This window comes from Sphaeramia orbicularis, chromosome 1, assembly GCF_902148855.1.
Source record: "Sphaeramia orbicularis chromosome 1, fSphaOr1.1, whole genome shotgun sequence".
In the NCBI taxonomy this organism is placed as follows: Eukaryota; Metazoa; Chordata; class Actinopteri; order Kurtiformes; family Apogonidae; genus Sphaeramia; species Sphaeramia orbicularis.
The window spans coordinates 39,613,482-39,640,421 of NC_043957.1; the positions used below are offsets into that span (position 1 = coordinate 39,613,482).

A 26,940-nucleotide genomic window follows, 5' to 3' on the forward strand; every position below is an offset into this window, starting at 1 on the left:
GCATGTTGAAGCAGAAGTGCTCCAATAGTGAATGATTCTGATGGAAGTGTGAGGTTAGAGGTGAATTGTGCATTAACTGTTGGTCATGCGTTAGAATACCTTCATTACCTTAGTGAACAGAGTGCAGCATATTTATTGTCAGAGAAGGTAAAACATCAGGTTTCCTCCCCCCTCGTTTCTGCCGCTGCTGCTCTCCCTACCATCACTTAACATTGTGATGTTATTACCTCATTACAGTGAAAAGTAGGTAACATAATTTCTATCCCTGTGGGTAAAACAATGGAGGACGGAGCTTTGATGTGGAGTCGCGGTAAAGTAGCTCACCTAACCCGAGGAGCTCTCAGTCACCGCATGACTAACACGTATGACTGATTGTGCACATGGATGGATATATGTAACTCACATATCTGTTTGATGCACATGAACATCAGATAGCAAACATACAGTATACAGTACACAGTTCAGCAGTGCATTTAAGTGTAATGTGTTGTATAGGGAAAACTGAGTGAACATTAGAAAAAAAAAAAAAAGGACAAGATTAAACAGTATATCTGTACACTTTTATCATGTGGAAGATCACAGATTAATCACATTTAATCACATTTTTATTGGAAAGTGAGATTTAATGGATGACTTTTTAGGAAATATACAGTGTTTTTCTTTCCTTGTATCAAATTTTATCTCACTCTTCACATTAATAGATAGCTAAAAATTACATTTTCCTTTTTTTTTTTCTCTTGCAAACAACTGGTCTGTCTAAGTTTCAATTTTATTCATTAAAAAAGCCCTTTACCAGGAAAAAGAAATTGTAGAAACTCCAGGAAGAACCACAGAGGAAGGATGCCAGACAGAGGAATTAGTGTTGTGTGCACAGACATTTGGTTTGATGCCATCACATATGACCAAAGATAAATACTAAAACCTGTGCATTGTAGCTTAAGACGGTGCTTAATAGTATTAGGTACAAATAGAATGCTTTTGTTTGCCAAGAAATTTCTCCAACACATATTTCTTCCATTTATGTAGAGGTTAAAAAATATATTATGAAGATATTGAAACTTGGCTCATACAGTTTCTGAGGTTGATGATTTGGATTCTTTTAAAGAGAAATAATACTTCAACAAACAAAAATCTGCATTACATCGGTTATGACAAGTTTGGTGTTCAGTTTCAGATTAATTACTGAGCTTGATGTTCACTTCATCAGTTGTCAGGTTGTTTTACAGATGACTCAGATGTAGTTAATTCTTGGCACTCCGGATTTTTTTTCAGGGGAAGTGTGTGTGATGGGGGGTCAGTAGGTCCTGTGTCATGTAGTCTGAGGCTTTGTATAGGTCTGATTCTAACCCGAGGTCATTTGCTACACGTCATTCGCATGTTCTCTTTCATTACATCTCCTCTCTTGCTCCAGCTCAAGTATGAAATAAAGGCACAAACCCCCTCAAAAAAACAAAACAAAAAAATCTGTCATAAATTGTCCTTTAAAAAGCCACTATCAGTCGACCTCTACTTTAGAACGAGTTATTCTTCAGGGTGTGCTTAATACATTCCTGTCGTATCAGTTTGACCCTTTGCACCCACTAGATTTAATGAACACTGCCTTTCCAAAGCATAAGCCAAAACACATATTCCAGTGCTTTTATCATTCTTCTCAGATGAGACATTTTTCCTGCTTTTGAATCATTTTCAGTAGACAGTGTTTCACGATGACCCTGCATCTCAATCCATCTCAGTCAGCCTCCCATCAGCCCTTCCTTTCACTTTTCACATACAGAAGATGCCTTATTTGCTCCTCTTCCATGTCACTAATGTTAATGAATAACCCATATTGACTTGTGTGTCCTGATAAGTCTTGTCGCAGATTTACATAGCTGATTGACTTACCCATGACCGATCCAGACTCCAGATGCAAACCTCCTCAAGCTCTTACTTGTTCTATCTATTGTTTAAAGTAGGGGTGTCAATCTCATTTGAGTTCTTGAGCCGCATACAACCCAATTTGATCTCAAACAGGCCCGACCAGTAAAATAACATAATTGCCTATAAAAAAAATGAAAAGTCAAAAATGCTCTCTTTGTTTTTGTGCAAAAAGGTTAAATTAAATACTTCAAATATTTACAATTATAAACTATCCTTTCACAAAAAATGTGAATAAGTTGAAAAACTTGACATTTCACAAGAAAAATAATTGCAATTGTAACAATTTTCAACTCATTATTCATACATGTGTGTTATAGATTGCAGTAGATCTACAAAAGCACAAAATATTTAGTACCAGGTGTAATATTGTTAAAATTTTGTTTGGAACTAAAATGAGTTTGATGCCCTTGGCTGTTAATATCTTCAGTGTAATTTTTGCACTTCGCAAATTCATCCCACAGGCCAAATTGGAACCTTTGGTGGGCTGGTTTTGGCTCGTGGGCCATATGTTTGACACCCCTCATTTAACACGTGTTCTGATGTAGAAGTCCCTCCACACAGTGTGTAATCTACATTGTAAAGTACATGTCATTGAAACAGGTGGCCATCTTGTCTTATTTGCTCTCTGACTAAAACTGGGATGCCAGCTCCGTTAGAGCTCCTTGATAATGGATGAGTCACCTTGTCTCTGTTGAATATTAATTAAAGACCTTTTTGTCATTGGTAGGACTTGACAGCCTGTGTTAAAACCATCATAAATAAAATGTGTAACCAAAAAGTATGTCAGAGTCTTGCTCTCTTGTGCTGTTATGGAGAATGTGCAACTCAGATCTAAAAACAGGAATTCTACTTCCTAAGGCTCGCGGTAGTTGGACACGCTCCATAATCGTCTGCGCCCTACCTTCCAGTTCTCTCTCATGCTGTATGACTCATGACCTTGTTTGCTGATTGGCTCCGTGTCTCTGGTTTCCAGGACGACAACTCCATGTTTTTCCAGTTTGGCCCATCCATCGAGCAGCAGGCCTCTGTCATGTTGAACATCATGGAGGAGTATGACTGGTACATCTTCTCCGTCGTCACCACGTATTACCCTGGCTACCAGGACTTTGTCAATAAGGTAAATGAACACAAACACAGTTATGTGTGGATTCATACATAAAATCATAAGATAGAATTATAAGACAGAAAAAATAGATAAGATTTTTGAGACCAACCCTGCTACGAAGACGCCAAATTGCTTTGTATTGAGAGAAAACCTGTCAGTGGAGTAAAAATCTTTTGCTTGGCAAGATTTCCTTAATCTACAATAAAATCAAACCACTTAAAAATTTAGGAAAAACTGGGGAAAAAAAGTCAAAAGCTCTGCTTGTGATACGCAATGACAGATTCATCAATAGAGACCAGATAGAATTAATATTCTTAAATTGTTTTTGATGTCATCTCATTCTAAGGATCAGGAAAACAGTACTGTTCCTCTGTCGGGATTGTATGAAAATCTTTCTGTTATTTAGCGAAATTTTTAGCTGGAATATTTCACTAAGATAGAGTTGGATGTATTTGAAACAAGGCTTGAGACTCATTTCTACATTTTTATCATTATCAGTGAGCAGATTGATTATTTGATTGATTATTACTTAGCTTTTTTCTAAGTATATTATCTGTATAGGTCCAAAATGATGTAACAGTGCATAATTTTTAGTCAAATGGCAACAAGAAGAATGGTGTCATAATAACACAGTCCTCCTTAAAGCCTATATTACAGTGTATTTCCTTCAGGCAGTTGCATGCATGTGTGAACACTGTAGGTTAGCTGACCACCTACTAGTTCCATCATCACCAAGTAAATGCACAACCCTTACATAGAATATACCACTTTGAAATAACCTGAGGCCAAATATTGGAAGGCATATTATCTCAAAAGATAAATGTATTCCAGAGGCAGCAGGATACTTATTACTAATACAACTAATGGCCATAAACCTTTTCAACCATGGTTTCAAATGAGAGATTCGTTTTCAGCATGGGTCCCAGGCACATTAGATGTTATTACTTTTGTCTTTTGGGGATCCATAATTGGAGGCTGGCCACCTACTGTAGTGTTCACACTGCATTCTAATCCACTGATAAGATGTCTATCCTGTCTTTTTTCATTCATGTGTATTATTTATTTTGCAGTTAATTTAGTAAGTGCAATAAATGAAATGATCCTAACAAAAGCAGCTATTTTAGGACACGTTTGTCTGGTTGTAAGACATAATTTGAAGCTTTTAAAAATGATAAGGTTGGCAGAGTCTGATATAAGTGTGGAGTGAGTTCCATTTTCTGATTGCTTTAAACGAATTGGCAGATTGGCTGAACATGTCTTTGCTGAATGCAGCCACTCACTGAAGCTTGCGCCTTCTTATCTTCAGGGCTGAGAACAGGCTCTTAAAAGGGATCGTACAAGATCCTCAATAACTTTGAACTTCAGACTTACATTTGAAGAGACTAAAAACTTATTGAAAGTCCGCTAATTGTATTTTTTATTTCACAGAAATTGCAGTGTCTTGGCTTTGAACAAACTTCTCTTCTGCATTAATAATATAGTAAAGGTTGTGTGTTAGGGCATTTAGTGCCGAGACTCTTTTGTGGAGATCTTCACAGTAGCAGAATTTATATTACTTGTAATGTCTAGCAGCAACATCAGATGTGAAGCGATGAAAATACAGAAACACCTCAATCAGAGAGAAATGCTTCAACCAGTTACTACTTGTATCATAAATCGCATTTTGCCCTACTGCCCTCTCTTACTCATAAAAATATCAGACATACACAAAAGGTTTTCTTTTTCTTCTCTTGATATACAAAGAAAATTTGCATTGTTGAATATATACTACTGATAAGATGTTTTCAACTTATGTAACTCCCTTTGAATTGATTTCCTCATGGAAGGCTACCACTCTCCTGACCCTGAAACACTACACAACGAGAATTTCCTTGTATGATAATGCCATATAGATGCTTGAGACCAGCAAATATTCATTTAGAGGCCGTTTAGAGGATGCACTATGGAATTATCTGTTAACACTGTGTTGGTGCTGTGGGATTTTAAGTGCCCATACTGCTCTGACTCTATCTCCTTTGTGAGTGTGAGGACATAGCCCACAGATTTCAGAAAAGAGATTACCTAATCGACTGCTGCTTCTACCCCAAGACAGAACAGTTTTGAAATCGGCGATATGGAGGAGGAGACGTCTCAGTCAGCCTTGTTCCAGTATCTCTCTTTAACAACTGTGTATGTGCAGCCTACACTTTTTTTTTCTAAATCATCTCCTCCTTTTCTTTCCAGATCCGCAGTACCATCGACAACAGCTTTGTGGGCTGGGAGTTAGAAGAAGTCCTCCTACTGGACATGTCAGTGGACGACGGAGATTTAAAGATCCAGAACCAGTTGAAGAAACTGCAAAGTCCTGTTATCCTGCTTTATAGTACGAAGGAGGAGGCCTCCACTATCTTCGAGGTGGCCCACTCTGTTGGCCTGACAGGTTACGGTTACACCTGGATTGTGCCCTCGCTGGTAACCGGAGATGCAGACCATGTTCCACCTGTTTTCCCCACAGGTATCAACCAAACACCCCGCCAACAGCAGGTCCAATTTTGATTTCAGGGTTTATACACAGATAATCATTTCATAGCGAATGGTGTGATTATTTTTAAAAGTTTAATTAACTAAACACAGCTAATTAAAAAATGCAGACAATCCTCACTAGGTACCACATTTTAAAGCATTAAAATTAATTGTGATGTTTAGTTATTCATTCTATACTAAACAAATGAGACAGAGATTTAGTTCTTTTCGCTCTAACTTTCACTTCATTAGTGTTTTGGTTTTTTTTTTACAGTTTTCCATTAAACATTTCTACTTCTGGTTCTTGGGCTGATGATGTTTTGTCAACAATTCCAATTATTTTACTTTTATTTGCCCTTATGTTTCTTTTGCAGTTGAATTTTTTGGTCATTGTTTGTTTTTTTGGGTTTTTTTTACAGTTAAAGGTACTCTGTGGAATTTTTCTTGTATTTATGTTCAGTTTTTATCACCACAATACACTTATCCATCAGGTTTGAGAAACCTGCTGAATGTGTTTCTTATCATATTTGCAAAACTGATTTTTTGCAAATTTTGCAAAATAACTGAATATAATTCCAACTGGTGTTAGGCAAGTGTATTGTGTAAATCAGGTATCCACTTACAAACAATCTGAACATTAGTAAGAGCATCCACACTGTACCTTTAACACCTGCACTGGCTTCATGTTCAACAATCAAAGACCTACAACTATTTTTGGGGTGACTTTAAATAAATATTTCTTAAGTGGTTTATCATCATTTATTATAATATTATTCTACGCATTTTGCATTTTTCAGTGAAAATCAGGTGTTTTCCTATTATTTATTTTACTGATGATGTAGATGTTTATAAAACTCAGAGTAGATTCAAAGGTTATTATATCATAACAGAGAAAACTGAAGGAAAAGGTTTCAGCTAAACATATCATTAACTGAATGTAAAGACAAATATCTACAACCACGTGTCAAACTACATGGGTTTTACTGGTGAATCAGTGTTGCAGGGGATGATGGTGTTTCCATGTTCACTACGGAGCCTCCGAACGTCCAAACAGGACACATCTGATACTGAAAAGCTGAGAAACTGTATTTTGGCTGAATTATTTACATGTATTGACAGGATTAGCGCTACAGAAGTTTATTATACCTTTTGGATCAGTAGATGCTTTTGGTGACTGTTTAGGTCTTTGAGTTTTAAACATTATAGATCCAAAACATCCACTATGTTGTAGCTGTAAAGACAAATGTCATTTTAGTAATTTGAAAACTGAAACAAACAACCTAAGTGTTCCTGAACAAGACTGTAATTTACAGATTCATGTTATGCAGCAGGATGAGAATATTTATTATTTGCACGTGACCTACTAAGGTTTACAAAAGTCAATATACTGTCACTATTTAATACAGAAAAAGCGTCTCTTAACCAAATTATGCCTGGAATATGTGTGACACAGGAGGTGCTGCTGAGAACAGAGAGCAGGTGGTAGAATAGATTTTTTTCTCTCCATGTGTTCATTTATTTGGAATGCCAGATAAAGACATTATAAGAGCAGACTGATTACAAAACAGTCCATGTTTTCAACTGTGTTCTCCTGTGTGGACCATTTCCATCCATGGAAAGACTAGATATACATATTACTTTATCAGATGACCAGGGGGCTCAATAAGAAATCAAACGCAGATTTAGTAAAAGTTCATGAATCTAATAAACTTTAATAAACATAAGTTCACCTTCACACCAATAAAACTGTGAAATCCATGAAATCTTCACCTTAATAAGGATTCAGATTTCCAACTGATATTAGAACTGATTTTACAAAAATCTGTACAAAATCTGTAGTCATGTAAGCTATGTCAGCATACAAATGTGATGTATCTGTGTGTCTCCCTTGTGTCATGTACCATATCATGTTCTTTAATTTCCTCAACAGAGGACATGTTTCACTCTCCTGCATTTTCTTTTATACCCCCAGTGGTCTTCCAGATGTTCTTTTGCAAACAGACTGGACTAAGTGTTTTAAAACATCCACTTTTTTCTGGCAACCCTGACCCCCTAACTCTAGTTTAGATTCAGGCTTACGCAAAAGAACTGGAAGTGCAATAGAGCTGCACAATATATCGTTTGAGCATCGTCATCGCAATGTACATGTGTGCAATAGTCACATCGCAGGTCCTGCAATGTAGGAGACAGTTGAACTCAACGAACTTCAACAAGTTGAACTCAATCCACCAATCAAAACCATTCTTAATCAGTTTGCAGAAGCAGACCACGCCCCCTGAACATGGAGGGAGTTGCTGGTAACAACATTGAAAAATGAGCAACGAACAAGAGAAAATCACCAAAAACAAAGACTTGGTGCCAAAAAGAAAAGCAGCATCAGTTATCTGGAATTATTTTAGCTACAAGATGAATGATACTAAAACACATGTTCTGTGTCGATAGTGCCTTACACCTGTTGCCACAACAAGAGGAAACACAACTAATTTGTTTGACCATTTACATTGGCAACACACAGCTATTATATCTTCCTGAGTATTTTTACATATTGCAATATATATCGCAGGGTTAAAAAAAAATCCCAGTGTCAGTTTTTTCCAATATCGTGCAGCCCTAAAGTGCAACATGCACGTTAGTAAGCTTTATTTGAAAGGCAGCATCTTGTAGTTTCTGTATTTAACATGTGACTAAAATACATTACTTTAACCCACAAAGACCCAATCATCTGACCAAAATTATCTACTGATCTAAACTGTTGATCCATTGATCCTATCAATACATGTAAATAATTGATATAAAAAGCAGTTTGTCGTTGTTTCATGGTCATCAGATATGACCCATGTGGACGTTCAGAGGCTCCATAGTTACCATGGAAACACCGTCATCTTCTACAACATTGATTCACTACTAAAACACAGAGTTGGATCAATGACAGTGGATGGAGACACTAGGTTTATGTTCAGTTAATGCTGTATTTTACTGAAAAAGTTACCTTTTCTTCTGTTTTTTTGTTTTGTTTTGTTTTGTTTTGTTTTGATACAATGACCTTTGACTTTATTCTGAGCTTTTATGAACATCTTCATGATCAGTCAAGGAAACTTAGGAAAATAGATTATTTTTACTGGAAAAAATGCAAAATTCAGTAGAGAAAATAATAAATGGTGATAAATCACTTAGGAAAGGTTAAATAGAGAGAAAAATTCATTTGGGAACTGCCACAAAAGTCACACTGGGTCCTTATGGCTTAAACATAGCTTAAATGTAACCTAACCACAACCTACTAAGGGGTTACTAATGACCTGATGGACAGTAAAAGGTAAAGTTATTTTACCTTTATCTACCTTAAAATATTTTTCCTCTGACTCATTTTAGTTTGTGTTCATGTATGCAAATCCTGATCTTGTGTTTGTTAGATTACAATAACAAGTTGTGCCTGTGTTGTTCTTAGAATCCTCGCTGCCTCATCAGGTGTGTCTAGGTGCAGTCTGGTGCTGTTGATTGATTGTGTTTGGCATTATTGAAATGAACCGACTGCTTCTCTGTCCGTAAATTTACTCACTGTTTGCAGATCACCTGCACCTGCAGTCTCATCTGCACCTTTTCTAGATTGTGACTTTGTGCTAATTTGCCCCGCTTCACAAATCTCACCTTAAAATTTATATTCAATTATTATTTGCAGATTTTTCAGAAAACTTTTTGTGAATTCAAGTGTGGGCACAAGTGACAGATGGGCTTGTTTGCATATATGCAAATGTTCTGTGAGGACGTTGAATATTTGCATTACAGTGTGACAGTGTTAGGGTGCAGTCTAATTCCTGTTAACCCCAGGTACGTTAGTATGTAATCTGTTTTGGTCTATATTTAGTCGTGTTTCATAATTTAAATGAATATATAATGCAAGTCCTTACAGAAACATTAAGTAACAGTATTTAAGGCGTGTATAATTAAGGTGGCCTTATAGTTTTTAAATTTTCAGCAGTTTTTACATCAGTTCATATTACATCAGGCATCAGTCTAGGCCGTAGAAAGACATTTTGTAATTTTTGCAGTCGCCTGGAGAAGCTTGCTTGTCTCTTTTCCAGTAGATTTACAGTGCAGGTTTTAAATGTGAACACATAATCCAAACAAGCCATGGAAAATGACCTGAAAATGCAGTTTATGGCTGTAAGAAATGGATGTTGACATCTGATAGCCAGGAGTTTTTCATGCTTGAAAAACCATGCATAACACAGCGAGCTGACCGCAGTCTTACTTGATGCTCGTATTCAGCTGTCTCTTCAGGTGTTATGAGCATTTTAAAAAATACAGCAAACTAAACTGCTCGTGTGTGCTTTGGAATGGATGTAAATATGGGGGGTAGGTCTGCACTCTTAACTTGGTCTGTGTTTTGCCACTATGCTGCATGCTCTTAAATGCTTTCATTTTTGTAAGTCTCCCCCCTGGCTATTCTTCATTACACTCTGATTCCGCCTGCCCATTTGTATCTTCCCTCTCTCTTTCCCATCCTTTATGTCTTTCTCTCTGGTTTTTTTTTCATCCTTCTCCATTTTTCTTTCACTATACCTCCCTTCTTCTCACCTCACTCTGTCTCTTTCTCCCTCCTTCCCAGGGCTCATCTCGGTGTCATATGACGAATGGGACTACAATATCGAGGCCAGGGTACGTGATGCAGTGGCTGTCATCGCCACGGCAACCTCCACCATGATGCTAGACCGGGGGCCACACACTCTGCTGAAGTCAAGCTGCCTCGGGACACCTGACAAAAAGAGCTCCAACACCGGCCACTCCAAGGAAATACTGAAGTGAGTTGATGCTGGGGGGGGGGGAGTTGAAGTGAAAAAAAGCATAAATGTGAAGAAAATGTGTCATAAACTGAGCTAGTGAGTGAAAAACAATGCCCCTCAATGAAAAGAGTGTTTTTTACATCACATTTATGGTGCTGATTCTTTGTCAGGAGGGCTGAAGCTCCAAAATAAATGATATGGGCTTTTGATTAAATATTGTTTTGAGTTTGAACCCAGGTCCAGGCAACACAGTCTTTATTACAGGAAAAAAAAATGAAAACGCAATGAGCCATGTTCACCTAGATTCCTAAGCTTTGAAATTCTTTCTGGTGTAGAAAATGAGCGGAGTGTCATGCACAATTCAATAAAGTGGGCTATACAAAAGCAGGAAAAAAATATCCTTAAAAAAAAAAAAAATTATGTGAGTCACAGGCAAAGAAAACAGCTGGTTAAATATCATGGAAACAAAAAAAAACCATTGTATTATTCACTTGAGCTGCTGATGCACAGATAAAAATACACACACAAAAGCATTCCAGCACATGTTCAGCCACACACATGCAAGACATACAAGGGCAATAAATGAGCACAGGAGCATATCATTACACAAACATTAAGAATTAAGATGTCCTGAGGAGCCGGGCTTTGTTTAACCAGCCAATAAAAATATAAAACACAGAAGTGAACAAAGACATTAGCTCTCAAACATCTTGTCTTATCTTTAGCTTAACCCACAGCCATCTTTAAAGAAAAACATCCTTCTTTTCCTCTTCCTTTGACCTCCCCCCACCCCCACCCCCTTCCCCCCATTTTGCTTTTTGGCACATTACAGAACAAACAGGAGCAGTGGTATTCAATAATTAATCCCTATTTAATTTCATAGGGCATGCTTTTTCTGTTCACATTGATCACAGATTCTACAGTTAATTGAATGCTTGGGGACAACTGGATTAATGAAAAAAGAGCAGAAAAAACAGTTGCACACATGCATACACACACTTTTAAGGCATGATATTTTACTGATCTTAATTTAATCTAATATAGCCTTAGAATTTCTAATACCATCCTTTCCTTCTATGCGTATTTCATTTTCAAAACCTTACCCCTCACTGCCTTTTAGGTCTAATATTAAACTTTTGCTCTGTTTTTGTTTGGTTTTTTTTTCTCTGTCAGTTTGGATTTTGGGGAATATGAAGAACCGGGGAGATATTATGCAACCTCCCCTGCCACTACTGCATTAATCTCCAGGTTGAGGTTGATGTATTACTGTAAATTTTAATCTTGTCTTAACCCGTGTTTCAGTTTTTTAATATCAGGAGCACTTATGCGTTGCAGTCTTGGATTCTACCACCAACAGGAATGAGATAACAATAACGCTACAACCATAAATATTTTAGTCCCCAAAGGGCGCTATCAGATACAGGATTATCTCTCAATCATCCTTCAGGCACACAACTGGGACTCTACTATGCTGTGTGTGCACAGTATATGTGTACGGGACTTTTGAGTCATTTTTCTCCATTCGACTGGGCGAAGGGTCGTGAATTTGGATCGGTGCATCTTGGCGGTAACCCCAGGGGTTTGCATTGTTTCAAATACACACATATATACACACACATTTCTGCCTATTCCATCCTTCAGCCCCTAGAGACAACAGCAATAATAAGGCCATATGTCTCTGCGTGGTCCTGCATAGCTACAGGCCACAGTGGGCTGCATGCATGCTGGATTAGCATGCTATCCTGTCAGTTCTGATGGACGGAGATGGGAGGCCCCAATGAGTCACGCTCTCAAATTTGTTTAGGGGCTGCTTGACCTTATGGGCCACACACACATACACACATATACATACAAACGTGTATAAATAAATACATGTATACACAAATAACAACAGGAATAAGGGAACACACGCAGAGCTCTAGAGGCCATCCATTGTTTCCTGCCTGACAGAGAGGACAGGAATGCTAGGATAATGAGAAAATGTGCTGCAAGTGGTTTTGGATGAGGCGCTAAGGGGCTTATTTGTGTGTGGATGGTTACGGGAAAGGAATGTTTTTTATTATCTTTTTAACTGTGTGTGTGTGAGTGTACATTTTACTGCAGTCTCAAATCCCAGTGTGGATACAAAAATGCCACATTGGTTGATATGATGTAAGAGATTATGAATATTTTGCAGCCAATTTGCTTTTTTGTGACCTGATGACACGTTTGTCTTTACGTTTCTGTGCTGGGCCTTACAGTAGGACTCACACTTCACTGCAAGCTGTCTGAAAGCTTGCGTTGCCTCTTATGCATGCAAGGCGACCACGTTACTGTCCTCCTATTTCACCTTTAAAGTAGTTTGTCCTGCAGCAAGAGAGCAGTATTATTACATTTCTTAATGGCCACAATAAAAGTGTCTGTCTAATAAATCCTGGCTCTGTTTATTAGAAGTCGAACGGGCCATTTCATTGTGCTTTTGGCCATTCAGTGCATAAACAGGCGAATCTCCACATGGACGCTTCCTTTCATGGAAGTGTGTCAGTGTCAATTTTCACTTTGAGTCGCTTGCATGTCATGGCACCTACCTTTCCCTTTTACTTTTTGTTTCTTTTAGTGATGTTGTCTCTGTCCCTTCATCCTTTTTGTGCATGAATATTCGCTCCTTTTCAGCTTTTGTTCCTCAGTCTTACCCTCTGCTTTCTTCACAGCAATCCACTCATACTGTGAAGTCTGTTTAATTAAACGAGGTGGAAATATGAAATCCGAAAATCATTCCCCCCTTTTCCTCCCTCATTCACATTTTTCTGTTTTGTGAGGAGGGGTGATTAGTGTGTTTAAAGGTAGGGTTACATATACTGAACATGGTTTTATGAATGAATCTGTCTTTTCCCTAGTGGCAGGCTTTAATAATCTCGTACGAATAAATAATCAATATTTCATTTGGCCTTTTGTGCAGTAAATTGTTCACTTATTGGATCACTGACCACTGGTGCACATCTGTCACGATATACATGCAGTTCAATGACTACCTAGTGCTTGTGTGAATTTTTCAATGCTTTTGACACATTACTTTTATCATGATATTATTATTATCATTACTTCTACTCTTAGTTTGTGTTGATACAAGAAGCTCCACACAAACTGCATGAGTTAGTGTCATGTATTCTTGTCAGTCTCACAATTTTTAACGGTCATGTCAACTTTAACACTGTGAAGAAAATATATTTGCTTTGTGAGTTAAAAATCTCACAAAACTCACCATGTCTCTGTGATGGACAATAAGGAAAAAATAACTTTCAATTTACTACTAAGTAATACAATGGCCAGTGTTATGATTAATTGAATTCATTCAACCTTTATCTAACTCAGGATACATATTTCGTTGAAGGTCTCATTTTCATTGCAGAGTAAAGGGAAACACATCAAAATACACAACTGAAATAATCAAAGCCAATTCTGAAAAATAATTGTACTCATTAAAATACAAATGAATCAACTAAAACAAGAGCAGCTAGTTGTAAAGTGTGATTGAATAATGTGTATTTAGTATTAATGCTGATTTCTTTGTCATTTCTCTTATTAGATTAGATATTATTATATTTCATTACCAGCAGGTGATCTGCCAAACAGTAGTTTAAATGTCCAAGCAACTTCTTTTATGCACAGGTACAGGTATTTAACACAGTGCGATGTGGAGTCGTATCACACAATCATTTGTCACTAGTGCAGATTCTCAGCTCATATTCTTAAAGATTGATTAAACACATGACAAAATAAACTGTCTACAAATATTATAAACCCTTTTACAGAGTTTTGTTTTTCTATGACTTATAAATATATGAGTATTCAGTATGTATTTATTATTATTGTATATTAGGATCCCCAATAGCTATGTTGCTATGCTTTGGTCCACTTTTAATACATACATACAATTTAAAAAATAGCTCAAATTATCCGCCATTCGAGTCAAAGCATTTATTTTCATTAAACCTTATATACTAAGTAATCCAGTAAACGGTTATGGTCAGTGTAGACATCGATTTGATAGAGTGTTGAAGGGTTCTGGTTGTGCCCTGTGTGGCCTTATCTGCAGTAGCCAATGGCAAGAGACAATTAAAAAAAAAAAAAGAAAGCTGTTTGCAGTGAATTACAGAGATTTTTGTCAAGAAAATCACATAGTGTTGTAAAGAATTAGACTGTGAAAATACATAATTATAAAGACTACCTATCCATAAGTCGCTTAAGTGACATAATCCGAACTTTATCTCCCCACAGTCTGTTCAGGAACATTGAAGATGTCTCTGCAGCTTCAACATGACCAGGCTTGTAGTGGTTTTCACCTCTTTTAATACTTTTTTCACTTGTACTGGAAGAATGAGGTGACATATGACAAAGTGACAGCCATTTTAGAGTTGGTAACTTATATCACTGAGTTATTTCACTCTAAACTGTACTATCTTTACCACAAACTACAGCTTTCTTGACTTATAACTCTATCTTTCAAAATAAGAAACATATATGTATTCAGTGGCACAAATGTGAACAACTACACTGTCATATATGTATATTTTTTTCCAGAAGTAGAGGGACTGATGGTCATCTTTTACTGTTAGAGGCCTGCTTGGATCATAAATGCCCATTTAACCATTTAATGGCCTATAATGCCAGATTCATTTTAGCAGCTGTTTTGGCATAAAGTTTGTAATGTAGTCATTTGTTAACATACCCCATTAATTTCTGCCTTAGTTGGTGGCTCCACATTTTATTGCATTCACTTGTGGGCATAAGTACAGGACACTCATTTAAAAAATAGTGTAACTCTAGTTGTAACATAAAAAATAGTTTGTTCAGAATGGAGCTCTTGCCTCATGATTCAGAAACGCTCACATCAAATAGACACATGATTATGAAAAATACATCTTTGAGCACCAGAATGGTAATGTGGTGTACAAGTCCAATAGTTTAATGTACCCTCCAGCTGTGTTGTTTTATCAGTGTGCTGTCAGACGCAGCTAAAATGGGCCTTTGAATTTTATTCAAAAGTCAGCTCATAAATTAAACATCAGCTCAGTAACTTTTTTTTTTTTCAATTTTACCTGCTTTGAGTCAATTTTTCCTCTGATATGACATATTTCATCAAGACTCCAAACTGTTATGGTGTTGTTGTTACCAGCAACAAAACATTTAATCCTAATTGTCTGTTTTAAGGAGCATCCCTGATGAGTCTATCTTGAGAAGGTACCAGTAAAAAGAATAAGAACAGATGAGTATTTGAGGTTTGAAGGTCAGCGTCCCCGCCTGTTAAGCCCTTGTTCACATTTTACATAAGAGAGGGCTCTCTGATATGTTGCTCCCCTCTCTCCGGGCTCCACAGGTAGCTGTCTGATGTCTCCCTCTCTACAGGGGTCCTGATGGGCCCAGATCACATGGAGCTCCTGTGGACTCACTTATTAAAGGCTGCAGCTCAAAGAGACTCAAAGCCTTACATCTATCCGTGTGTAGTTCACGTTGTGTGTTTGTATACAGTAGGAGCTGAGGCACTAGCAAAATGGAAGTAAATTAGAGTGACAGTTATTTGTATTTGTTATGTTTTTATATCATTTATTGATTGTTGGAATATAACGTTTCGAGGTGGATATTCCTTTTTTTTTTTTTTTATCCCTCAGGTTCCTGCCAAATGTCAATAGAAGCTCAAGTAATGTAAAGACTTTGTGGTGATTTTCAGATCGGAAATGACAATTGACTGATGCTTTCACCTAATCATATGTTTTAAGTGTCATAGAATATACAAAGAGATTTTAACCATTATCCTGATAATTAATACATTTTCAGTGAGTTTTAGATCTCAACATATCATTTCTCAGTAATGGCTAAAATTCCATACATATTCCCACTTATTACACATCTATTAGGGCTATCAGGGCTTCATATAGCACTACCATGCTATACAAGCATGTTATTAGAATTGAGAATTAAGTTAATACATTATTGCAAACATTATTGTTAGACCTAAACTTTTATTACACTATATTATGTGCAGAGTGACTACACGCAACAATACTACAGTACTAAATCATATATATTAAGACATTCAGTCATGCTCATTCCATTCAATTTCAGAGCACAATTTGTAATTAAAAGCAAATAAATAATTTCCAAAACAGGAATAAAGCCACAGAACATAATTCGGCCTAATCTGGCCACCACACACATTTCATCAGTATCTGGTGACTCTTCAGAGGCTGACGTTTAGCATTTATTCCAGATTATGAGTCATCCACCCAAACCTGATACAAAATGTATATACATGTGTGTCTATGTGCAAGACACATAGAGTACAGATGTATATTTTTATATCTCTGCATTGCAGCAACACAGAAACTGTAATACTGTTCAACTTCACTCTGATACAAAAGAAACAATTCAAGATTCAAGTCATATCAAATGGTTCTGGAATGTGTTTGAAGAGATTTGAGGAAAAAAAAGAGGAAAAGAGGGATTGTGTCCGTGCCATTGATGATTCAGTGTCTCTGTAACTAAAAAATAAATTCCCCTCACAGCCAGTGATTAGTTGGGGAACAGTTGGTGAGCGAGTCGCATACAAGAGCTGCATATGGCTCTGATGGAGCCGCATTAGGTTCTCTTAGTAGCTCATCCCAGTTGTGAATTTTTTAGCTTTTTTTTTTTTTTTCTTCTTCCTCCAGCAGAGTCAGAGGGGAATTTAGACATGAGAAGGGATCAAACAGCACATAAAAGCTACATCAATAGTACAGGGCTACAAAATGATAAACAGAGCATCCGCCTCTGCCGTAAATTCACAGCGTGCATCAGTCTTTGTAAAGGCAGAGGTTAATGTGCAGGTAGATGATTCTTATTGATGTGAGATTCGACGTGCATTGGTGATGCTACTCAGAGGTGAGATGGGGAGATTGATCTAAGAGTGAACGACGGCAACAGGAGAAGTGGGTAAACACTGAAAAATACTCTTCACTCGCTTTCTATTTCTCTTTCACCCAGCCTCTCTTGGGTGAGATTACTGTTCCCATGGCAACGCAGCTGATTGCATGAAAATTGCTGTGGTTGTGGGTGCCATGGCAACACATTACATTATACTGGTGTTGTGTCTGTGTCCCTGTGTGGCCGTTTTTAACATGTACACATGTTACCCAGTCATGATGGAATAGGAATACTAATGCTGGTCACATGGGTCAGTGTGCCATCAGGACCGCAACAAGTTGGACCTGCTGAGCCTCCACCCACACAGCCTTGATCTTTTTGGTTCCCTATTCAAACTGAGATTATGTTTAGGAGGCTAATCCCATGTTACATGCGCATTACAGCACTTTTAGCGCGGTAGCCAGCCAGAATGCAGCAATAGGCATTTCATGGAGGCTTGAGTCATATTATTGACTTTCTCAAAGCATGTAGCCTACTTAGGTCTGTGTGTGTGTGTGTGTGTGTGTGTGTGTGTGCGTGCGTGTGTGTGTGTGTGTGTGTGTGTGTGTGTGGTGGGTTATAAATATAGCGAACATTACAGATAGAGGTACTGAATGTTCTAGTAGGAGGTACTTGCGATAAAATCTTGGGTAAGTTTCAAGCCCATTGCTCATCTGTTGTCTGCATTTACTTGTGAATTGATTTATTGTCTTTTTTTCACACTGTAGACTTGGTTGGAGATAATGGCGGGTAAATGTGCACAGCATAAAAAAAAAAGGGGGGAAAAATGATCTGCACACACATGCGCGGCCCCTCACTCCTTGCATTCAGACAAGATATTTATTTCTCCGGTGGATTGTTTCAGAGGCAGAGCGTCTCCATGGTGATAGCAGCCCACAGAAAAGGATGAGGAAAAGTGAGGGAAGGAGGCGGCAAAAAGAGAGAGTAAGGGAGAGGGAGAAAGAGAGATGATTCCAGCTTATCTGCCACTGCTGTACACTTGTTGACACACATATATGCTGATATGTATTCACACAGGCGGCTAATACAGTCACCCTCTCCGCTGCTTCTCTCTCTTCCACCCTTCACTCCTTGTTACTTGTTGCTCTCCTCACCCTCGCTGCTTTCACTTACCCTCACACATTGCCTGCATCTTTTCCTCACCGTTCCTCTGTTATATAATCGTGTAATAACAGAAATACAGCTCTAATATCAAACCAAAAAATGAGAAAAAGACAACTTGTAACCTCTTTTTGAATACCAATCATCAAGCATTATTTTCAAAAGTACATAGCAGCACATTTCACAAAAGCACACTGCCATTGCCAAGTGTTTTAACTGAAAATTTGACAGCAATGACTCATACCATCTGTGTGTTCTTTATTGAAAGTAGGACTAGTACTCCAGGTTTTTGAGAGCATTAATGAATAAAGACAATAATTCCGTGAGTATTTAAACATCATACCCGTTCATCTTACCAAATCTACGATCATAGCATCCTATTAACAGGCATAAACCTGCACTGATCAATATTTTTCATATATAATTAGAGAGAAAATTGTAATGTGAAACATCTCACTGTAGAAAGCCTGCATAGAATGATCACTCTGTCATTTCTTTCTAGGCTCATATAAACACTTCATGTCAACTGGCCAGCACCAAACGGCAGATTGACAAAGTTAGTTATTAAGTGGTGAACATAGCAACAGCAGAAGAGCTACACATATTTATTCAGCTGCATTTATTGAGCATATCAGACCTAAAAGCAAAGGAAGACTGGGCTGACATTCATCAGAATAAGTGGCACTGATGTATGATAATATTGGTCTGTGTCAGCTTTCTAACATGTTCTTCCATAGCTTCACAGGTGATAATCAGTCAGTATTGTATTTACATCTTGTTGTGTGATGCCCAAGTGGCTAAAACATCAACTGAAAAAGGGTTCAGTTTTGTTGAATTTCACTTTTCAACGATTTAAGTCGATCTTGTGCATATACAGTTTATGAACAAAGCAGTATTATTGAAGTAAACAAACGTTCAAATGTGTTTTCTTGTGATTTTTTTTCCCATAAATTGTTGAATGTTACTGGGTAGGCTTTTGGACGTATTGTGTTAATCAAAGTTATATTCTTACCTATAGATACGTCATGAATGTGACATTTGAAGGCCGAAACCTGTCATTCAGTGATGAGGGACACCAAATGCATCCCAAACTGGTCATCATCCTTCTGGGCAATGACAGACAATGGGACAGGGTGAGTATGTTCAGCCCTCCTTAAAATCTCTTACCTTTTTTGCTAGTTTATAAGATAAGATAAAGTAAAATAAGATAAGATAAGAGCAGAGTCAGCAGCAGCAAAAATACAACAAGCAAGTGCAGAGAAAAAGACAAGTAGAAAAAAAAACACAAACGAGTAAAAAAACTAAAATGTAAAGAGAAAAATAAGAAATTATCTAACAAGTTTGTTACTTTTTTATTACCCCGCCCCCCAAAGAGGAGGCAAGGGGTATTGTTTTCAGTTTGGTTTGTTTGTTTCTTTGTTTGTTAACACTCTAGCAGCAAAACTATTGGTTCAATTCATACCGAATTGGGTTTAGAGATTGACAGTGATCTAGAATAGATCTGATTACATTTTGGGAACAGTCGGTGAAAGTTCAAATTTTTTATGAATTCCTTTTTTTCCCATTTACTTATAATGGGTGAAATTTCAAATGTCTGTAGCAGCAAAACAGTTGGCTGAATTTATACTAAATTGGGTTTATAGATTGCCAGTGACCCAGAATAGATGTCATTACATTTTTGGAAAAGTAGGTCAAAGTTTAAATTTTTTATGAATTTTTAAATTCTTTTTTCTTCTCCCATTTACCAATTATGAGCAAAATTTCAAATGTCTGTATAAACATCAATTTTATTTCAATTTACTTCAGACTTGGCACATATATAGTGGCAATTGATATGCTGACATCACTACACACATACATCAGCTGGATCCATGCCAAAATATGCTACAATACGTGTGAGAAGCGGGGTTTGTTGTGCCTGGCATCAGTTGTTTCTTATATAGTGGGTCCATTTCCTCTTAAAGTACTTGTTACAATAGTCTGTGTATTACTTAAGGCCTCTTTCTACCTCTATGATGCAGGTGGGCAAGTGGGAGAGGGGCTCTTTAACCATGAGGTACCATGTGTGGCCTCGCTTTGAGCTCCAAACTGAAGACCACCTGTCCATTGTTACACTGGAGGAGGCGCCATTTGTCATTGTGGAGAATGTGGACCCGCTCAGTGGGACCTGCATGAGAAACACTGTCCCGTGTCGCAAACAGCTCAAACTCAGGTGAGAAGGTCTCAAGGGTAAAAAATCCGATTTGTTTTGATTGTGTGTGAGGCTTAAAATAAAACTATTTTCTTAATAAAACTGAGTGTGAAATGTATTGATTCATATGGCAATATGGCTGCAATGTAAATAATTAAAACGTTTCAGCTCTAACCTTCTGCATGTTCCAAAGCCATTCGTAACATATTAGAATTGACTAGAAGGTAGAAAAACCCATAAAATCGGAGCAGCTTTGAATATAATGAAATTCAACACAATATTAAGTCGAGCTGAATGATAATAATGTGAGCTATTATGGTAATTTGCGCCAGATGACTTGAATAGCTCTCTTTGGAAAAAGTAATCATTCTAGAATGATTAGGGTGATTTTAGGGTACCTGTATAGAAAATAAAGATAATGATTAAAAAGAGCTGGAAAATAACTTTTTACTCTGAGGTTTGTTTTTTTGCACAAACCATCCTTTCTTAAAATTTAATGCGACATGCTTTACACTACAGTTTAAGTAATTGCGGTATTAGAAAGCACTGATGTCCCTCACTAGCAATAAACAAAATATCCAAGAACCCTTAAATCAGAGTAAATTATGTCAGACAGACTTCTTGTATAGATTAGATAGAAAATGAGACCAAAGTTTTCTCTTAGTATTAAGCAGCGCTAACGTCGTAGCATGACTTATCTAAGAAATTGTTGCCTTGCTTGATATGGCATGTCATACAATGGGTTGCTTGTGCGTGCACACATCATGATAATGATGCTCAAACAATATATCGTGCAACCTAAATTGTAAGCATGTAAATAGCTCTGCCTGTGCAACCTGTTTGCTGATACTGTTAGACTCTACATAACGCTGCAAAATTCTGTTTTCTCTTAACTAGAATTTTAAAATGTAATCTTTTTCTTGTACTTGTGCTTTTCCTATGTCCTGTGAGTACCTCTGCTCTCGTCCCCACTGTTAACTGGATCATTGTCTCGGCGTCCTTGTTTTCCTCCCTCCTGTCTCCTCACCCTGACCCTCCTGCTCTCCACCTCTCCTTGGTGTGTGATAATGAATTTTCTTCATTGGCCTCCTTTTCTATCACTGGCCTACCTGAAATCTCTTGAGGGTGTCCTACATCTTCTGGCTCAGTGATTTTTTTATTGACTGATCTTTCTCCGTGCTCTTTCTCCTATTCCCCCTTTTCTTCCTCCCTTTGTCTGTCTGTATCTTCTTTGAAAGGCATCCTCCCCTCTGCACTGATAAACCGCACCGAACATGCCAGTTTTCTTTCCATTCAAAACTCCATGAGCCAAAAATGTTGACACAATCTTGGCAGGCAATTGTTAAACCCCTGTGTTCTCATTATGCTATGTTATATGCTGCATTTTATCACAATAATCATGACGGTTGTTCAGTTGTATGAGCTGTATTCCCAGTCCAGCAACTGCCTAAAAATGGAGGTCGACACACCTCTTCGTGAATATGAAACACAGTTAAACAAACACATTTGTCCTTGGTCTGGCACTGGCAACATCCTCTAACTCTGCCAATCCTGCCATTGTGTTGTTTCCCACAGCTGTTATGCACCTGTAGGTGTTGTGGGCCAAAACAACCCACTGATTGATCACACACAGTTTTAGTTAATTTTTGACACTGTTGATTAACCTCATTCCACCACTGTTGTATAATTTATGTAGCAGAGAATATATAAGACTAAAATACATAAAATATAAAACAATCTACAATATACACTTTTGGCACAAATATAAAACAAACATATTTACAGTAGGAAATATCCATTATTTGCTGGGAGCAGGAAGCAATAAGGAATACTGCACTAGAGTGGTTATTGCACTTGGACACGGAATAAATTATTGCACTTGAGGGGGTGAAGCAAAGTCAGTTCAGATATCAGTCAGTCACGCTTGTAAAATGTAGACGTTAATGAGCACATGTACAATATCAGTCTTTAATGTATTCCTTCACTCTGCCGTGTTACTGTAAATGACCAAGAGAAACCCTGCATAAGCTCAGCAAAAACTAATTGGTTGGTATGTCGTCTGTGTTTGAACCTCTACTTTTACATCCTGCAACACAAATACACATTGATCTTATATTGTTGAAAAAAATGTTTTCTTGTCCTCATCTGTCTTTCCACCCTCCCTCTCCTGTACCACATACCAGCAACCAGACCGGTGATTCTGGAATTTACATCAAGCGCTGTTGCAAGGGTTTCTGCATTGACATCCTTAAAAAGATTGCCAAGACGGTCAAGTTCACCTACGATCTCTATTTGGTCACCAATGGCAAACACGGCAAGAAGGTGAATGGGACGTGGAATGGCATGGTTGGGGAGGTGAGGACAATGATCTTCTTTTATATATGAAACACAAAATATCTTTTTAATGGGTTATTTGTTGTTTTTTGTGGTGCTTGTTCGGAAAATTAGGGGTTGTGTTGTTCTGATGAGCCTAAAACCCGACACCAGGAAGAATAAGTTGGCTTTAAGTGTAAACAGCTTGAAAATACCCTCAGTGACAGTTTGGTCGATTTCATTGAGGCCTGCTGGCACATCAGCTGATCACTGATTTCACAGCTGGCAGAATGCTGCAGCACAACGCTAGAGACCCCTGCATACAATAGCTATTGACCCATGATTAGAGCCTCAAAATAAAGAAACGTAGCCACAATGAAATGCTGTTTGACATGTTTGTCTGGCTTTTAGAAAATGCAGTGCATTGACAAAGGCTGCAGGTGTGTTTGTTAAATGTTTTCCATTTATCTTGTAGTGGTTGGTTGTATTGATGGTGACATGCAGGGTCTCTAGCACCAATTCACTTTTTCTAAAGAGTGAAAACAAGAAAAGAAACCTCATTCAAAACCCAGTTCAAACAGAAGCAAAATGTAATGCCTGTTTATTTGTAGAGAAGGAGAAATTGAGCTGTTAGAACAAAGAGTTTGGTCACCATCATGACATCTAGAAGTGTAGTATTACCTAAGTAATGTCATTATATATTGGTGTTTGATAGAATTAATAGTACACATACCAAACCAAGCATATTATGTGTGATGGAAATGAGGCATTCACATGAAACACAGCGTTTCCCCTTTTCAGGTTGTGATGAATTGATTGAAGTTCAGCAAATAAGTAAATCAAAGCCAAATGATTCTTCCTTTGCCATTAACATATCATCATACATTTCTTTTCATTTAATGGAATTTCTGTTGCTGTTTCAAGTGCATACCACATCTGATTGCCCTCTGATTCCTGTTTTGTTTAATTACTGTCAATATGTTTATTCATTCAGTGTAATTCAATGTGTGATTTTTTTTTTTCATTTCTTTCCTTAACTCATCACTTCTGCTGCTCTTTTTTTCCATGTTTTTATGTTTTGCAGCTGCTTATTTATGTGAATTAAATGCACAGATTACACTCCTGTTCAAAATTTATAAACAAATTGGTACACTAGTCATCTTGTACTAAGTCGAATCACTACAAATACAACCAGAGAAGTATTTGGGTGTCCGTGGAGACACCAAAAATAGAGCACTTGTTCCCCACAACCTGGCCTAGGGGTGAGCTGTGATCAGCTCTGCAAAACCTCAGGATGAGGACAATGTGGCTCCTAATCAGGGATGGAGAAGGAGAAAAAAAGGAAGAGCATGAGAAAGTAGCCTCAGGGAAAGACTCACTTCTCTCCTGCACACATTAGACATCGAGCAACATGCAGCCTTTTCAAATTAATGTGATGTCCAACTTAATTGATTATAGCGTAAAACAAGAGGCTTCAGTTTTATCTTAATAACATAGACGACTTAAGATGTGCATGGTAATATAAATTAACTTCATCTGAAGTCCACCTACTTTAGACTAGAAAACTGTCATAAAATTACTGGAACATACAGTACATCAGCATAAAAGCATAGCTATGCAGATGTGCAGGCCAATGCATGCATGCATGGATACATTAGTTCACGTCCTTAAATGCCTAAGCAAGCAGCCAATGATTTAATCTGAAAGGGGAAAAGCAGGACAGCAGACACAGAGAGCCAAATGAGAGAGACAAGAAGAAAAAAACGACAGAAGAGAGCCAGCCTCTATGAGAAACTGTGACAAACAGAGAGAGAGGGCTCCTGTTCACTCTGGCATACATATCCCTTATTAACACAGTCTTTTGTGCTCCATTTTTATTCATGGCCTCAGGCTCCAGAAAGTTAAGGCTAAATATACCTGAAAACACTCAGAAGGAGGCTGGATGGTGGAGAGTCATATACTGACCTAGAGTAGTAATGATCCCCTTTTCCTGCAGCTTCTCCTTTTTCAAAATAGCCTGTTAAACACATGGCAGAGGTGGTGGCTTGTGAATGATTCGTAGTACTGAATTATTCCTCGTTTACTCCATGTGTTTTTGAGAATCCTTGAAATGTGCAGCGCTGTACTCCTGCTGACCTTCCCCGTGCCCCTTCTGTCTCTGAGTCTGCCTGTGTTTGTCCCTCAGGTGGTGTTGAAGAATGCCCACATGGCAGTGGGCTCCCTCACCATCAACGAGGAGCGATCCGAGGTCATCGACTTCTCCGTGCCGTTCATTGAGACGGGAATCAGTGTCATGGTGTCCCGGAGCAATGGAACCGTCTCCCCCTCTGCCTTTCTTGGTGAGAAGAAATACACCTGGCACTTCTGGCAGATGCACAACACATATTCATGAACACTCATACTGAAAGATAAATGCACCTGCACTTCTACATTTACATGAGGCATAAAACAAGATGAGTTTTTTTTCTGCGAAAGCTTTGGTGGATTTCAAATACTGACTTGTGATTAGATCAGTAAATGTCAAACAACTGTGGGACTGTAGGAAATCAACATTGTAGAAGAAAAATTGTTGGCAGAGAGTTCAGAATAGAATAGAATAGAATAGAGTAGAATAGAATAGAATATCTTTAATGTCATTGTAACAAGTACAATGAAATTAAAAGTGCAATCCAATCTGTGCATCAATTATATGCAGAATCTACTTTAAAAATACAAATACAAATAAAAGAAGCTAAGAAAACAAGCAGAAACCATTCACTCACATACATTTTATCATTGCACTGATCCTTTGCACAGCAGATGTTTTTTCTGCTTTGAGTGTGGTGACTGCTGTTGGGTAAAAGCTGTTCTTAAATCTGTTTGTCCTTGTCTTTGTTGTAGAGTGGAGGTCTGTGCTTATCTGACCGTAATGTTCACTGAGAAATACATGAAGCAGAAGTTCATATGAGTTCATGTCAGTCTCCTGTGGCTCCTCGTAAGGTTCACAAACACAACAGGAGCTGCTGGGGAGAATTATTAAGTCATACCACACAATGATGTTGTATTGCAAGTTCTGAGGCTTCAGTCTACTTCTATACATGATAATTACAGATGTTCAAATGCACATTTTACAGTTGATTTACTGTGGTATTTTTAACTTACATTTGTCCAATTTGTGTGCACAACAAAATTAGAAAAGCTACATCGGAAAAAGTACAATTAAGGACAGGCTGGGCATAAAACTAAACATATACATAAAAGTTGCACAGATAGTTTCAAGTGGATGGAAATTTTACCAAATTAAGGAGTAGATGTGTCTGTTCACACCTACCCCCCTCTCAGTTTCTCTCACAAGCAAAAGGTTAAAAAAAAAAAAAGGGAAAAAAATCTGTTAATTAGCAACCCTGAGCACACAGTATGTAACTATTGAATACAAATAATCATGTTGATACCACGGGGTGATTCGAAAATTTTGTTTGATTTGATTTAATCAACTTCCTCTCTATTTTCCCACAACTCTCCCTCCCCTCTCTGCTTCCTCTGCCCTCCTCCCCTCCACTCCCCCTTCCCTCCCTTCGTCTTTCAGAGCCCTTCAGTGCGGATGTCTGGGTGATGATGTTTGTGATGTTGCTGATCGTGTCGGCCGTGGCTGTGTTTGTGTTCGAGTACTTCAGCCCCGTGGGTTACAATCGCTGTCTGGCAGATGGTCGAGGTGAGAGCAGTGCAAATGTACACACAAATGCACAAATACAACACCAAACTTAGTCAATCCATGCTCCAAAAACAGTGACAAAGACGAATGTCTTTAGGCAGTTCTGTGAGATGAAATAAAGACTGAGGTGGCAATTTTCTACCTGTAAAGCACCTTTCAAATACAGCCCAGAGAGACAATACCTTGTGAATGAGAGCAACTGAAGCACTGGGACTTATAGTCGATCTCTTGAAGTACTTATCTAGCTCTTTCACTAATGAAAAGGATCATTGACAAGAAACAGATAGGTGATCTGAAGTACTCTTAATGTCACCGTCTGAACAAAGACTCCGCTGTTCTCATATTACACGTCTTTTTCTTGTGCCATTGTCAAATATTGCACCGCTCTTACACCACC

At 37.9% G+C, this 26,940-nt stretch overlaps 1 protein-coding gene across 1 annotated transcript in view; it reads left to right on the forward strand.

Annotated features, from left to right (window-relative positions):
* Window positions 1-26,940, forward strand: part of grin2bb (glutamate receptor, ionotropic, N-methyl D-aspartate 2B, genome duplicate b) — a 102,244-nt gene that overhangs the window by 55,642 nt on the left and 19,662 nt on the right. The window contains 8 exon segments of the mRNA XM_030147306.1: window positions 2,894-3,037; window positions 5,249-5,519; window positions 10,134-10,326; window positions 19,367-19,481; window positions 20,370-20,560; window positions 22,723-22,894; window positions 25,038-25,191; window positions 26,418-26,543. Of these exon segments, the coding sequence (XP_030003166.1) occupies window positions 2,894-3,037; window positions 5,249-5,519; window positions 10,134-10,326; window positions 19,367-19,481; window positions 20,370-20,560; window positions 22,723-22,894; window positions 25,038-25,191; window positions 26,418-26,543 (1,366 nt within the window).